The following is a 17,376-nucleotide window of genomic DNA, read 5'->3' as shown; positions in this document are numbered from 1 at the left end:
CTGACTGACATGTTGTCTATGTACGTTTCTGATGACCACCGCGACTGGGACATAACGCTGCCATTTGTGACATTCGCTTACAATTCGTCGCGTCACGACACTACCTGCTACTCCCCCTTCTATCTTTTATACGGCCGTGAACCTCTGCTTCCTTTTGACAGCCTGCTCCCGTCTGTCACCACTGCCAGCTCATATGCTCGTGACGCCAGAGCCAGAGCTGATGCTGCCCGCGTTGTTGCTCGCAACCGACTCGCAGCCTCTCAGCACTCCCAGAAACGTCGCTATGATTCCTGTCATCGCAACACCGAGTATTCTTGCGGCTCTCTCGTGCTGCTCTGGACTCCAGCTCGCCGCGTTGGCCTCTCGGAAAAACTTTTGCCCCGGTATACAGGACCCTACCGTATTTTACGACAAGTGACACCAGTTACATACGAAATTGCGCCCTTGCATCCCGTCCGCCATGCCTCTACACCACGCACCGAGACGGTCCATGTTGCACGCCTAAAACCGTACTACATGGACCCTGGTTTGGACGCTAGTACGCACCGGGATGGTGCTTTTCAGCCGCCGGGGTAGTGTCACATTAGGCGGTGCAACGCATAAGGAAAGAAGAAGAACGCATACGCATAAGGAAAGAAGAAGAAGACTCTCGTGAGTGTTTGAGAGAAGACGACGTTCAACAGCGTCGGCTGGTGCCTACAGAGAACGTCCGTTGGAAAGCCTTGTCTTCGGTGTCCGCCCTCTGCTACAAGCTGAACTACCCCGTAACAATATGCTCATTACTTTTTCTGCCTGCAACACAAATTTCTACCACTTTGTGGTAAACCTCGAATGTGTCAAGTTATAAGTTTTCCTAACATTTAGATTATTCCTGCGTTCAAAACACACAGCCATAGAAGGAAATTTCATGACTGCTAAAGGAAAATAAGAAATCACACTGTAACACTCGCCTGCCAAAAGCTTTTGTACCAATTCCAGTAGGCGTAAGGAAAACTTCATGAGTTTTTAAAGATTAGTATGTGTTAGTGAATCTTTACAGATTCCTTCGGCGAAATTTATCATCCGTGTGGAGTTTCAGTTCTGTACAAGGTACATGCAGAGGATTTCATAATGCGAAGTAAATTGCCCGACACCTGCGGGCAAGATAGTGTCCTAAACAATTGGAACTTGTTAATCCTTACTCACTCCTGACTGAAAATAAAAGATCAGCTATCTATACAGTGATTTCACTGCCAAAAAAGAGAGGAATAATTTTCCTTGCTGTTCCCGCCAACATAAACGCGTGAGACAGTTTTTCTCATAGTGATCTTGAAGTTACAGTGCTAACTAAGCTAACTAATCTAAGTGCGCAACAGTAACTGTTCTCCCCTCCTATTCAAGAATTATGATGCTTTACTCTCCTTCCTGAAGCAGTTTCTATCCGGTTTTCGAAATATTATTTGATGTCAAGCAATATTTCACTTAATAATGAAAAGAGTGAACTTGAACATAATATATTCTCTTTCTCGGACTGTCGGAGCTGCACTCTAAAGAACATGCGAACTCCTTCCAGGTTACGAACTCAGCATTCCTGACACAGCTTTAGAACATAAAGATTATATAAGGTGAAAGAAAATTGTATAGTCAAGTGGTGCTTTTCAAGTAACCGAAATAACAGTGTTCTGCCCACCTTTATTGTTTTCCGCATGGAACACTCTGGCATAGATTATTCTTCAGAATGTTTTCCTACGTGCGTTATTAATGCAGGTATAGCCAATATGCCACTATCTGTTTGCCATTGGATGCCACTGCCTCGACTTATCAACCCGGATCGTTTCTTTGCTGACAGTACCCCTGCGACGTACAGCTTTCGCTACCCAGCTATGAAGTTTTTTATTAAGTCCACTCTTAAAGATCAAGAAGCTGAAAACCTCTCAAGGAGAGCAAATTATTCTAAGTCCCTGTCAGCACTGTGGACCATGGTGCTGTGGGTGCGATGGCGGGCTCTGTGTGAAGCCACTTATCTAGAAATCATGGTAAGTTTTAGTACTAAACACTGATACAGCAATCGCACTCGACAGAGAATCTTGTCCCACCATTGTTGTCTTTTGTGCCATATTTCTGATTGGCTAAGTTCTTTCGTGAGGTTACAGCCACGTGTTCTCGCACGGGTAACCCTAACTAAGTCCGGTACTGCAGCTACAAGGCGCGAGCATCCTTGACGTTTATTTCAGGTTCTCCAGCCAACAAATAGAGCGTGATGGAACCTATGATTGATCAGTGACGGACCATACCATCTTGCTATGCTTTCACATTAAAAATTCATCTGAGCAGATTCGGACCAGTCTGATTCGAATACCGGTGCAGTAGCCGAACGTCTTAACCACTGAACCACCAATCAGGTTTAAGCAGGGTTAAATGTCCCCCATTTGACGAAGCCGTTCCCGGATGGCGCCACAAACCAATGATCATAGCGATCAAGCGCACCGTTGCATCGGAATTTATCGCGGAGGCCGCGGTTAAACATCCGCATTTACAGAGCGCCACACGTACTGCTCGAACCTGCAGCTTCCCGTGATTTGGCCCCATAATCGGTTAAACAGGGATAAAGCCTTCCATTTATTCAGTCAGCACGCATAACCTGGATAACTTCAATGCAAACAACCGCTTGTGCACCACAGAAGTATATTTCAAAGCTAACATGACATTCAAGGTACTTCTGGGTACAGTGTTTTCTAAATGCCATATATGTCGCCACATCATGTATAAGGTGTAAAATGTATAGACGGAAGCCAGTCCTCTGTAATGACGTCATAGTGGATGCCCAATAACGAAAAACATTATTGGCTGTGGCTTAAACGCACGAAGACCTCGCAAAAAGAATGATCACCACAGGCCGTTGAAATATGCTTTGTCCCGTGGAAACCTAGTCATCAATGGTCATGTCATTTGTGCTGATAAAAGTGCCACACCTGTACTCTTGTAGCAAACAAATGCAAGAAAAAAATGCATCGTTTTGAGATGCCTACAAGGGCAGAAAAGCATAGGAATTGTTGGAGGGATTGATCAGTGTGAAATAATCATAGAATATCTGAGTGATTCGGTTAAAAGTATATGGAAGAAACACAGCCACACGCTGCCGATGAGATTCAAACCTGCAACCTCCGAATTTCAAAGTTCAGAAAAAAACATCCCTTGTACTATACTTAGTTTGAGTGCATGTTGGCTCCCTCTGTATGTCTATTTGTTCTTGTAATAGCAAAATGCTGCCTCGACAAAATAAACATTCTTTGTAGCCACACACGGCTACGCCTGAAAAATAAAATTAGAGCACAAAGTTTCGCTTCTCTTGAGAAAGAGCAGGAAGAACCGATTGAGGAAAAGACAGACAAAAATAGGCCCTCGTGTAAGTTAGAGATGGGTTTTAATGAGTGGAGCAGCTGCAAAAAGCAATAAACAGGCCAGCAGTGTAGCTTCAGTTCGGTAGAGGACTTACATAACAGTTAACTCTCAGCATGTCGCTTACTCTTTTGTTTCATATCGGTGAAATCTCCGTCGAGAATGATGCATTGCCAACTGCTCTGCTCTTCAGTGCAAAATGCTCTTAATACACACGCCGAAACACCGTCAATACGAGTGTAACTGAGAAGCTATCAGCATGCAGTCAACAGACTCATGTTATGATCGTCATTCTAACAAAAAACAAAAAAAAACGTTGAAACAGAAGGGTGCGTAGTAAATAGGAACCGTGTTGAAGGAAACGCTGGGGGTGTTATAAGGAAGAGAAGATACAGCCTTTTACCCAGGCAATGAATTTGTAGAGAAATCGGTTGATGGAATAGCTAAGTTAAAGACATTACAAAGGCATTTGACACGGGTAGTTGTTTCGATGAGTTTGCTAATGCAAACGGAAGCCAGGACGGGGGCAAAGGGTACACAACACAAAAACTAACATTTAAAGGGTTTTTTTGGAGCTTTCGTTTAACGTAGGAGCATAACAAACACATCTGCCAAGCAAGTACTAATGAAGTGCTTTCTTTTTCTGCTCTACAGACAACCACTGATGCTCAGTTCCTTCTCACATCTATAAGAAAGGGGGCTAACTCTCATCCCTCGGCTGGGCTCCATGCTCTGCTTAACTAACCTAATCTGTGCAAATAGCCCACTGATGGTTTACTTCTGCTGTCCTTGCTCCGAAGGCTGGACGCCAGACTCGAGTACGAGTTTTTAATGAGCATAGTAGTAATTCCAGTTTTTGTTTTTTTGGAAACACTAAAACCCATAGATTAAAAAGGAGCTTTTCATGCAGAACACTACACATATAGGCCTGCCACAAAAATTTAGGTTGGCGTCATTTAACACATTAAATCGAAGCTTCATTTCCTCACAACGTTAATAATATATTGGAACATTGCCTGTCAGATGAATCAGTATTATGGAGATAAAACATATTAATCTAGATATTTTTGATCTGCTTTTCCTTAGAAACTAAAAATAACTTTGCAAAACCGTCCAATGATGTCATGTTTGTGACAGCAAGTTTAGTGAAAGCGCAACACAATTAAGAAGTGCTTAATGGGACAGTCTACTAAATTTTTCACCATTTTTTTTTCCTTCATTGAAAAGCAACATCCCCAATAACAAATACCTGGCTGTGGAGCTGGGAAACACGGCAAAACTATTTAGAACTTCTATATGGTAGTCTCGTTTTCTCGCCTCGCCGGGTGGCGCAGTGGTTACGGCGCTCGACTACTCTGCCCAAGGAAGCGGGATCGAATCCCGGCCTCGGCGGCTGCGTTTCGGTGGAGGCGAAACGGAACGGCGTCTGTGTGCTGTGCGATGTCAGTGCACGTTAAAAAACCTCAGGTGGTCTAAATTTCCGGAGTCCTCCACTACGGCATCTCTCATAGCCTGAGTCGCTTTAGGACGTTAAACCCCACGAACCAGTCTCGTTTTCTCACTAGTAGTCCGTGTCGGTAAACAATGTCGTCGTGGGCACAACATAGAGCTAGAATGTGACTATGCAGCTCTATGAACACAGCAACTGCCCCGCTGCTTAAAGGGGTCATGACAGCTAATATTTGAGCATAAACTGATTATTGCGTTTCACTATACACACACACGTTAAATTAAAAATCCTCAAAGTTTGGACTCGTTCGGTTTGGTAGATAGTTTCAAAATGAATTTTTATTCATAATGTCGAAAGCCGCTTTTTGTTCTGCCAAGCATTAGCCGCTGACGTCACAACGAGATCTCATCCCCATGTCTCTATTTTTCGCGGTGTCGGCTGCGCTCTTGCATGCACGCCGGGGATGGTGGTCACTTAGAGCTTTTTTTTTCTTCAGCAACAATATTTTATTCGCATATTCTTTTTTCTTCGACAAGCTTTCACTATAATATGCGACCTTAGTGATCCTCACACTTGTTTTGGGCTTCTTCTAGAGATATTCGAGTAGGCCGAAATCGATGGCCTTATGCTGTATTATTATGCATACAATCAGAAGCATAATATTCTTCCGTTATGAGAGTTAGCTTATCAACAAATCGTTGCCGCATATAAAAAAGCGCATGTCCAACGTTTCCTTCTGCCGTGAGCGCGGCGAAAGGGGGGAGGGGTTAGCGCTGTGTTGCTGATTGCTGAGCTATTGCCCGTCTCTCTTTCGGTCCGAAACTAAGAGGAAATCCCAAATAAGCATACGTTGACGCGAGAGCATACCTTGCGACATTAGAGTCAAAAAGCAGTCAAAAATTTTAAACGGAGCGGTACCCTTTGACTTGTTATGTGCACGTGTTAGACAAGCTTAATTATTCCCGGCTAGTAAAGCGTTCTTTTTTGCAAAACTATGTTCAGTCTTGCCACGGCCAGCGCACGAAAGCATGCGCCGCCTCTTCAGTCGCGCCATCGCAAAACCAATCGCGATTCGAAAGCGCTTCACTGCCCGAACAAGAGCTTTTCATCTACCGCCGTCTCTGTGTCTCGCCTCCCCCGCCGCCGCGCGCGCGACAGCCACCGACTCCCGATCCAAATGACGTCTCGTTAGTGCTTCAACATATACGCAGTAAACATACACCATTTAGTATAGTATTCAGTGTGTGAGCCCTAACCTCCCACAGGAATGCGCCGATTCGCGGATTACGACTGCGCTCCCTACCCACAAGCGGCTCCGACAGCTGCCGGCTACGCTCGTCAGACAGGGTCACATCGACGTTTCCCGCTAAATGTGCACGCGCTTTGTGATGTAAGCAGTCGTCTCTTTGTGGTCGATAACTACACTCGACACCACATTCAACCGCTAAAGCTTGTGAATGCGCGCTCCGTAATCGCCGAAACTCTTGACCCGAACCACGCGTATCTCGCGCTAGGCCTATTCGTCGCGGACCGCGCCGGTAGTTCGGCGTCGACTAACATCTCTGACCAAGTCATTGCGAATGAGAAGGGGAAACATATAAACTGGAGCCGCTTGTTTTCCTTTTACTGCCATAGCAATACTGCTCGGGGTTTCGAGCCGTCGCATATCCCCGGCGTACGCCACGCTTGACCTGAACAGCCTAGGCGGAGAAGAAGAAGAAGGCTGGTAACTTACGCTCTCGCCTCATACTCTTAAACGATGAGCTTAAGTGTCCCCAATAATGTAGCACCTTACACTGATAGGGCGTGATATGTGGAAATAATGTAGCAGCCAAAAGAAGCTTCCGCCGTTGCTATCGCTATTCAACTAGGGTTAACCAGAGTTAAACCACAACTAATTTTTTATAAGACGTTGCTAAAGACTAGCATAGACGGTCAAGCCGTTCACTCATGGGGTATCGAGATCTCGCTCGGCCTCCAAACGCGATCCGACCAAAACACCTCGGGCGACCGTCCGCTGATCAGTTCCGTCGGCGTCGCGGGGCCGAAAACCCCACACTACGGTGATAGGCGACAGTTGGTCGATCTGGCGTCGTTGCAAGTGTGATGCGACAGATCAGTGCGTCGATAAGTCGCTAAGGAAAGTAATCGCGTGTATCCCACTGACTGTGACTGTGCCTTCTGGAAAAAAAAAAACGAAAAAAAAAACGTGCCTTACTCTATATCGCCTTCGTGCGGTAACATTTTCATCAAACACTCCTGCATGAGGGACAACCACTGTTTCAATGGTCAAAAAAAAAAAAAAAGAGAGAGAGACGTGTCCTTTGATATTGCAGCCTTCATTGCAGACGACGCTCCGCCGCGTATCATCTCTGACATCACACGAGCATCTAAAGATGGCGGTCGCTCTCGGTAGGAGGAGAGAGAGAGAGAGAGAGAGAAAACTTTTAATGAGCATATAATCAGTAAATATTCGCAGGAGCTGGGTGGTCGGTGCCCCTAGTCCGGGGCTCCGCTGGCAGCAGCTGACTTGCGGACTAGCTGGATAATCCAGGCTTGCTGGTCCAGGTTGTCGCTGGTCAGGGCCGCCTCCCACTGCTCGTGTGTCGGGCATGGCACTATTAACGTTGGGTCAGGTTTGTCCTGGCATTCCCAAGAGATGTGAAAGAGTGTGGGGCTTGCACCGCACCAAGGACAGTAACTCGTGTATTTTGTTGGGCTTATCTTATTTAAAATTTGAAGATTAGGGAATGTGTTTGTATTTTTCTCCAGTCTATAGCGTCCGAGGAAGGAAGGTGTTTGTGTGGTGGTGAGAAAATTCTTCTTTCTAACCGTAGGTGTTCCAGCCTGTCGCCGTAGGGTCCTAGGAGAGGGGTGAGGTAGGGATGGGGATCCGCCCGGTTTGTGAGAGCTCGGGCTAGATCATTCGCTACCTTACTTCTGTGAATAATATACAGGTCTGTGATTCTACACGCACAACTTTAGTGCATAGCAAGCGGTGCATATTACAGAAAAAAAAAAGCGCGATAGAAATCGGAATCGAGAAGCTCGGTAGGAGGAGCTTCTCGATTCCGATTTCTATCGCGCTTTTTTTTTTTCTGTAATATGCACCGCTTGCTATGCACTAAAGTTGTGCGTGTAGAATAACAGACCTGTATATTATTCACAGAAGTAAGAAACGGCAATACATCGATCGACCCTGACATCGCCCCTTTAAGTCGCGTGCAGAGTGTGTCATTAACTAAGAGGCCCAGAGTTTATTAAAACTAATTTAGAGTACCAAAATAGCTAGAAACACAATAAAATGAATATATAACCTTAATAAATCCGGCGATATTTAGCGCATATATCAGCAACTGTTCTTGTCTATAGCAGTGCTACAGATTGCAGCGCCGCTGCAAGTATGGCGGCGTCTTGAGTGTGTGGTGGTCTGTTTTAAACGCATTTTAAAAGCGAATCAAGCAAATTTTTAAGGACTAAACATTATTGTAATTTATTAACACAGAAAAAATAGGTTGGCTTGAGTTTAAATGGATACCAATATCTGTGTGTTTGCCATGGTGGCATCGTCATAAAATATGGTATGTTCCCAAACAGAAGAAATATTAGGGGCAGCAAAAGGACACACTATGGCGCCACCATTTGTGAAAACCCGACTTTTCCAGTCAATTTAAGATATAATATCCTGGTTATGCCGCAAGTTTTTTTCCCACGATACTGGTACAAAGTGGTAAGGTGCACCAGACTTAGCATATACTATTTTTACTTGTCTGTGGCACCAGACTGCCCACTTAAGGCAAAGCGGGAAGGACTTAAGCGCACATATATATAGAAGGTGCTTCTTCTGAAGACCCTAATACTGAAGGCCACATTTTTACCGTACTGCACTCGCGTTGATATCCCAGGGTCATGTGCCCCGTGAAGTTAGTTTAGTCGCAGTAGTCACGTTGCAATCCCAGTGAACCCATGTTTCGTGTACTGCGTTATCCCGGATAACGATGTCCAGATGGTGAACCGGGCAAGCACTGCAGCAGTGGCCGCTGGAGCCATCAGCTTTTAAGGGGCGGGCCCGTTGGCTTAAACGTCGAATTCTGTTCAAAGCCAATAGAGAGCTTTTCTTCTGCTTTTCTCTAAGATGCTTCTAAAGCTCTAGCTATAACAGCATCGATCCCTGGCTGCACGTTGACGCTGCTGTCGCCGTCCTGTCCTCATACTCCGACTAAGAGAAAAAAAGAAGGAGCTGTATACCCTTGCACAAAGTGACCTGCTCGAGAGCCCCCTGCTGGCCTACACTTTCTGTAAAAGGCGAATATAAAGAAGAAGCCTGAAGCCAGACATTAATGTCGATGCACCTTCACTCTGGAAACATCGTTCGTATCGTGAGCGGTTTTCCTCTATTCGATCAGAGGCAGTTCGCAGACATTGGCAGTCACGAGTAGGTCTAGGATTGTGATCATCGTTTCTGAAATCAGGTAGTGCTGATCTCTTGTAATATTCAAGAGATAACTAGATATAATATTTTATAAAGAACAGATTGATAGCAGCTTCTCTTGACACAATGAAAGTTTCTTGGTAAAACGTTTCCAGTATTTCCTCTAGCTGCGAATGTAACACGCGGGGCCTATATTAACAATCCGTTAATAGCAGTGTAGTTCATAAAGCACCTTGTCTGTGAAAAAAATAAATTGTTTACTATTTTGCGTAATAAAATGCCCGTATCCGATTCGAAGTAGCACGTCGTCTTACAAGTAAGTCCACTTCAGAGATATACTAAAAGTCGACCTTAATAAAGCTTTGGAAAGGCTCTTGCCATCAGGATTCAATCTGTCCTAGAAAGACGGCTAAAGGAAAGCTTACGAAGAGAAGTTGTACCTCCGCGTTTTCTTTGCCATTCATTGACAACAGAAGTGTTGGACGGAATTACATTTAATTTCGCTGAGCTTGTTGACCTCGTATTGAGTGAGGGCACAAGTCTGGTCTAATCGCTGTCTACTTAGACCATCTTATCGATAACAGAAGTTCTAGAAAGAAAGGCGGTTTATTTTAGCGGTCTTTCTAAACCAGTAATGAAAAATCTCCGCTATTTTGGAGATATAATATACCAGCGTTTTTAGCGAAAATGCGTCTAGTTTTGGGGAACTGTCTTTGCTCGGAGTTCGTTTCAGTGGACGGTAGCCTGCCTCGACGCTCACAAGCGGCAGTGACGGCTCTGCCGAGCTTGTGGCTCTCACCTACGCCTCTTTAAATGTTGCGTGTCCGTTTCGGAATTACAGCAACAATCCTCATTACCATTGTGCTCATTGCTGTGTGAGTGCCTGATCTGTGTTCCCTTGTCAATCGCGCAGTTCGCTTCACAGCGGCCATTGATTGTCCCTTCTTGAGCTTTTCCGGCTTTAATCGGTGTGGCATGCATGCTGAGCCGGGAAACGCGAGAAATTGTGTTTAGTTTGTTTCTTGACATAAAGGACGTGGGTAAACGCACGTCATCGCGGCCAAAAAAGCTCGTCTCAAGAAGATTCCGAGTAATCGTTTGCTTCTTTGCGTCTTAGTGCTGACTGATTTTCTGCTGCACCATTCAAGCGCGTAAGAGGCTTGTTATATGACTATTCTTTACAGTTTGGTCTTTTATTCGATGCTGTTAGTGACTGCTGTTCCGGGATTGTATGTTTCAGATTCCGCAGAACAGCAGGTAACACCAACAATCATGCAGTGTATAGCAGAGTAGTTGTAGAGTGTGCATAGAAGGAGAGTGATTTAGGAACCCAGTGTTCTTCTTTCAATCCATGAAACAAGCAAAATTTGTTACTACATAATCGGTGCTAGAATTCGTATTCCCAACGAGTTCTAAAATACTTGAATTCATAGTGCAAAGATCTTGTCATATTGCTCATTTTTAAACGTCATTTTAAGACCTCTCCAGAATGTGTCGCCGTCCAGTTTCAGAACTTTCTTCGCTGCGCTTATAAAAAGCGGATTCTGCGTCCCTCTTGAGATTGGAAGGGCTAGACGATGATTTTACGACGCGCTGTAGATCAAAATGGGAATTTTTTTTTTTCGGATTGCTGATTACAAGTCATTTGTTATACCAGTTTGTACTTCCTGAATATCTAAACGGCCTATGAAACGTTACCCGAGGTAACATTCTAATATAAGAATTCCATACAGACGCTTTTGTGAGTATTTGAATCAAATTTAGAACACAGCTAGCACGCTGTAGGGCTTTAATTTTTTTTTTCCTTTTAAAAATTTATGGCACTGTATTGACGACGACTTCAAACTCTTTTACGCCCGAGCCACTCGATTAGAAAAATTATGAAAATCTTCATCAGCAAGTTTTATAAAATATTCAAAGTGAGTGGAGCAGTTTTGATCTCTCTGCATGACTCAGAGCTTCCTTAAGGAAAACATTTCAGTGCACGGAAGCGCGCAGCAACCAAAATAGGACTATAATAGAGAGTACGTGTTTTCAAATGATATTTACGGCACTATCTGGCACCTTTTAGCCGCATGCCTCGCTCCTAAGGCTCTGCGAAAAAGATATCTCAAACCACGGAGCATATTCTCTATTGAGCAGGGCTTGAAGCAGGTATCAAGTGTTCTAACGAAGGCATCGTGAAATCAGTCATATATACCTAACGCTGAAATAATCCACCACTATCGGCCAGATGGAGTGGCTATGTATCAGTGTTACCTCACAACTGACAAGGGTAGCACGCAAGAATACAAAACGACTATCTCCCTCTCAAACCAACGCAGGCTATATGCTCTTTTGTGTCGTCCACATGTTCTGCACTATACATTAATTATTCGTCCCCACTTTTGTACTTCAGATGTCAAAAACGTTCAAAGCGAACGTGATCCTCACCTGATGTATCCCCTCATGCACTCGCAGCCGGGCTTGCAGGGTTTGTTGCATTGCTGGATAACTCGCTTTCCGCAGATCATCTCACAGTCGCTGAGGCAGGCATTGAACTTTTCGTGCTTGGAGCTGTCGCACGTTCCGCAGCGCTTCGCTTCGAAGCAATTCTTTGTCTCTTCGTCGCGGTAATATCCCGGCTTGCAGATGCAGCGCCCCGTGCGGCGTCGCCACTCCAGCTTGCGACCGCCAGTGCAGAACTGGTCGTAGCGCTCCCACATGCGAGCTCGGACTTCGTGCGGAAGTACGCACTTTCGAAAGTACCCAAGAAGCTGAGCACGTGCGTGTTCTGCGAAAAACAAGTTTTTGGTTAGTGCGCAGAATCCTATTCCCTGCAATAGTTTCTAAAAATAACAGTTTTGAAAATCTCTATAGCACTCATATTTCAAATCCCAATAATCAAATTACACAAATGCAGCGAATTACTAGATTATCACCTCCTCAGTGGGCAATGAAACAAAATAGGCGCAAGTTAAGACATTCAAGGTAGCAGATATGGTGCAATGGGAGCATAAAAACGCAAACAAAGATATTAAAGAAAAACAGAAATAAATAAACACTAACCATACATGAAAGCAAACCATTTTCAAGCGCTCTTCTAAACTTATCAGGGTTAGTTATAGTTGATAATAAGGGTGATAACTTATTCCAGTCCTTGCTAGCTTTGGGGGGAAAATGAGATAGAATCCACGACGGTGTTAAAATATGGAATGCTATCTTTCTCATTATGGTCTCGCCGCGAAGAAATAAAACATGCTGGGGTGACATAAAGAATGTGTAAAATACTGTTTTGATCACACATTTTGTGGAAGAGACAAATGCGGGAGCGTTTTTGGCATACACGGCATAAACATAAACATTTAAACATAAACTCGACGAAAGTACGCTGGTATGGCAAGTGGGGTTATAATAGTACGATGATGGAATTGCAAAGTGAAAGTTTATGGATATGATAGTAAAATCTTTCCAATAATTTCAAGCCACCGTATGTTATTAATGTGCTGTGACTTCATAGATGTTTAGTCACTATTACTGGAATTCAACTCGGCCAGCACGGACCGAGCTACATCGGAGGCCGAAAACGAGCACTTAGTTGTGGCTCAACAACCGAGAGCATGTTTTCCCTTACAGAACTTACGTACAAGCCTTTCTACCGTTTCTTTTTAGATAATAATAGAATGTTTCTACTATCCTACAAATGTTTATGTGCCAAAAAAGCGATAAATATATCATGCGCGATGAAGAAAATGACTAGAAAAAAAAATGTGGCTCAAATAAACAGTAGCTGAATACATGGTAATATGTTCTTTCATATTGTCTTCTCTTCTAGCTGCTATTTCGAATGAAAGTTGAGTTCACTCTTTAAGAATAAATTTAGCTCCATTGCTGCGTTGAAGTCAACAATGTGTCACTGCAAGGATTCTTTCTACAGGAGAAAAATACCCACAAATTTGCAATACATACGCAGCTGCGTCTTAAACTTTTGCTCCTGCTCAGTTCTCGACAAATTCCGCGATACAATATGGTTTCAGTTACCTTTCTTAAATAGACTCACGTCGAGAACGTGCAGAAAGAACAACATAACAATTCATTTCTTCTCTATCATAAACTGATTACAGTGCTAAATTCTTTTTGATCAACAGCACGATTGAAAAAGACAATTTCTCTATGTTCCGCTCTATTTTCATAACTCCATCCTGCATCATAAAGGACAGGGTCTTTTTAATTAACAATGGAGCGAAAAATCAGCGTTCAACACGTGCTTTAAGTACCAGGGTTGCGCCGCAAAGGTGGCGCAGTTGTCCTATACTTAGTTTCAGAAGCTGTTTGCAACACTGCGAAAGGCAGGGGACGCCCGGCCCAATCAGGATCCTGCGACCTATAATAAGGTAATTGTGCTTCGACTGTGGCCCCGCCATTTTGTAGAGCGAGAGGCGCGTCAGAGCACAATTAACCCAATATAGGTCGCATGATCCTGATTGGGCCTGGTGTCCGCTGCCTTTCGCAGTGCTGCAAACAGCTTCGGAGACGAAGTATAGCCTTCATGCTGCAGTGTATGTTGCTATGCAGCCTCACCCATTAGGGTCACAGCCAGAAAAGTGTGGCAACATGCACTTTATCATTGCTCATGTCAGTGTTACAATATCCGCATAATTCTTACCGTTTACCGGTTGATGGCCGTTAATGGTAGTAATATTTATATCACCAAAACTTGCAGTACCGAATCATATATGTTAAAAAAGGGCTCAAACTCAATACTTTGAAGTTTGTTCTCAATGCCGTGTAGACTGTAGAGCTTGCGGGTCGCATCAATAAACAACATGTACTCCCCACATTGCGCTTTCCCTAGGAGCTGCTTCTTTCAGTTATCTTGTCAGGACGGTCAACATCCTACACTTGCCTCTTAGTTCTTTGAGTGCTTATGTATGCTTTTTATAGAGTTGTTTCTATTGCACCCATAGTTTTTAGTCCTCTGGCCTGAAGGAGGAAACCAAACACTATCCTGTTAGTCTGCCGGACATCTTTACCCGCCCGCGGGAAATCCCAATATTTGCCGTTACATTCTACACAAGCTTTAAATGAACATTTGCAGCAGTGCACTGGTTGTCAAGTGTAGGTACTTTGTGCCTATCTAACGCACGAAATGAGCAAATCTCCCCGAAGAGAAGCGCTGTTAGCCCCTGATATAGCTAAACATTTAAGGTCACGTACCAAGGCGAAGTCACTGTGGATCACTATACATTCAAAAATTATTTTTATGAAATATGAGCTTTTTAAGACAAATTTTACTAATATAGTCATAACTGAAGGAGCGAGACTACCGCTATCGTCGCCAATGGGGCAGCCAAATTCTTTGAAGAACAGTAATCTTTCGCTACTTTCGACATTTCGTTCTAATGCGGCTCTGATACATGGTAAATCTGAAGTCTTTTCGTAGCCAATCTTGAGGTCATCAAATCGCTTGGCATGACATATCCTGGCATCAGTTCATTGGGCGTGCTTGGATACACAAACACCGACCATAGAGTGGCCAGTATCCCACCCAAGGAGACAATCCAAAGCACAGGCTCCGACATAAGTCTGTTCACGATTACACATTAGCGTTGTGCACGGCACGGACACGGAAGTGGCAATAACAGCACGCTCAGAGTACCCCGTTCGAATGAGCATTGTTGTGGGCGTTCCAGCCCGATCCATTCTGGTCCAGCACTTGCGGGGTGCATATGCGATAAAGCTACGATGGCACGCTGTCCAGAATCAAAAATAATTTAGTTGTATCTATGGCTTGTTCAAAACCAGCGTTCACAGGGGCTCGCAGATATATTAGCTTCAAGGCGGTACACTGATACACTAGCTCTAACCAGTTTGTTCTATATCACATCTCATGGTGTGAACAGGCACAGCCACAGTCCCTATTAGTTCTCAAGGCCAGTGTACTTCACCTTGGAAGTGTACTCCGAAGACGGCAAGGGTAACGAAACACCACTTGACAAGGAGTGTCATACTTTGTTCTTGCTTTCGACGCAGCACCAATATAGGGGGATCTCCCGCCCTGAAGGGCCGCAGTGAGAAGTGAGGACGTCGTCACGCTTTCTCCTTCCAGGCTCCGGCCGCAGCAGACGCTCGTCGAACAATGAGCGCTGTGCACGCATTGTGCTTCCTCCGCTCGACAAGTCTCAAAGACAAAACAGACACCGGTCCACGCACAGAGGACGTCTATGGAACAGGTGCGACCGGAGTCCGCGTGACTTCAAGCATTTTAGCCAGAAAGCGAAGACGGAAAGCCTTAAGCTGTGCGATGAGACTGCACAGCGTGCAATACAGATGCAAGACCTATACACGCCTTGCAGTCTTTTTTCTTTTTTCGCGTTATTTAATTATTCTTTTGACGCGATAGCGTTCCAGGCCCCATTCACGAGGAAATACAGCGCCGATCGACTTTGTCGGCGTTGTTGTTGTGCGCGAAAAATAAAACAGGTGCGGATATTCATATAGTAGCTGCCAGTTGACATGGCCAAGCATTTAATCGGCTTATGGTTGCGTGAAGTTGCGTTTAGCAGGAACTGCCAACTCGGGCCTTACGCTATAGCGTCATGCCCTGGATGGCGGAACTTATGTTCCCCCACAATTATTTTTTCTGCTAGAACAAATTGCAACCACTGTCGTAAGGGGTGGTCGCCTTTTTGCAGTGCAGTATGTGAGGTTTATGCTCTCGAAGCTGCACGAGGTATATATGATCTGCGCGGTCAAGCGGAGAGGCTCCAGATTCATTTTATCTATCTGGAGTACATTTCATGGTGTCGGTCTTAACAACTCTATAACAAATAAATGAACCGCAAAATGGTCAAAGCACGTTTTGCCACAGTTTCGAGTTAGCAGTAGTTGCTTCCTGATGGCGCTCGAGACTTTCGTGTTACTCCCATTGTTCAATACTTGCAACCTTCAAAGAAAACCGTCTTTTTTCTCGACCTGTGCAGTTTGAACTATCGCAATTGCTTTGGCAATGTCACAGGTGTTTTTGGAGCAACATGCAGCTGCTTCGGTAAAGTAGCCATTGTACTGCATGGAGAGGTAAACGTATATTTCCCTTGGGTGTTCACTTCTGTCTGTCGCAACCCTGCGTCCGCATAGACACAACGCTGTGTGGGATTTCGGGCCGAAACTGCATTACTATCAACCGCGGCATCTAAGCCTACCCTAGTGTCGGCGTAAGAATGGTGTCGGTAGGAGAACCATTGTGGGCGGTCAAACGTGGCGCTTTTGATTTTTTCTCAGGTGCGAACAAGCCCAGAAGCCTTTGGCGCAGCGAAATGCTAATGTCTCGTTTCACAGCTGGTGCCATAGCTTGGGCTGCACTGCAGCCCAAGTTCTGCACTAGCAATAAAAGTTGCTAAGGGGAAGATCCGCAGGACTACTTCCACAATTTTTACTGCCATAAAAATTCAGCCCTCTTTCGGATTTCCGCGCGCCAGCGTAGCTGTTTGCTTATGCAAGTCTAGAACCTTTTTGTAAAAAGTACGTAAAGCACAGATGATAAACTTAAGCAATTGCATACATCCCGTGAACTATATGGGGATTCCTGACCATGTGGCGTTACTCGGTAATGAGATAGCCCGTGGGATCGCCCGTGAAAGTTCTTACTGTTGCACTGACCCTATAGGCATGTCCTCTTACATTAGATGATGAATGGCCATGAAGAGCCCACCAAGCTGCCCAATGCAGACCTTCGTTCACACCTAGATGATCTTAATTCGCCGCACCCCTCTCTTACGGTCGGAAAAGTTCGCGGCCACCACAAAATTTAGTTTAAATTGCACTTAACCCAAGCTAGGCACTATCAATGCGCACTTATACCGCAGCCTCACTATTGTAACATTCATTCCTCCTGCATCAACATTGAAGACGATCTACTCACTTGGCCCATCACCCTCACCTGCCTTACATTTTTCATAAAAATTAAGCCTTCCAACGAAATTATTTTGAAGCGATAAGCTTCACTAGGCTAGTCAACTCCGAGTCTCGTGTGTGCTATGTCGTTAGAAATACATATAAAGCCCCGCTTTAACCAAGTCGTTTGAACGTGCCTTAGTGGCCTATAGGGCTAACATGAATGCAAGGGTCCTGGCAGGCT

General features: G+C 44.6%; 1 protein-coding gene across 1 annotated transcript in view; it reads right to left on the bottom strand.

Annotated features, from left to right (window-relative positions):
* The window catches only part of LOC146172677 (uncharacterized), a 31,704-nt gene that overhangs the window by 12,723 nt on the left and 1,605 nt on the right, over positions 1–17,376 (bottom strand). The window contains exon 2 of the mRNA XM_084583904.1: positions 11,694–12,033. Coding sequence (XP_084440030.1) covers positions 11,694–11,965 — 272 coding nt within the window. The 5' untranslated portion in view covers positions 11,966–12,033. The remainder of the gene's footprint in view (positions 1–11,693; positions 12,034–17,376) is intronic.

This window comes from Amblyomma maculatum, chromosome 11, assembly GCF_055883805.1.
Source record: "Amblyomma maculatum isolate TAMU_Amacu chromosome 11, ASM5588380v1, whole genome shotgun sequence".
In the NCBI taxonomy this organism is placed as follows: Eukaryota; Metazoa; Arthropoda; class Arachnida; order Ixodida; family Ixodidae; genus Amblyomma; species Amblyomma maculatum.
The sequence above is the reverse complement of the archived record's forward strand: the minus strand, read 5'-3'. Positions and strand labels throughout refer to the sequence as shown.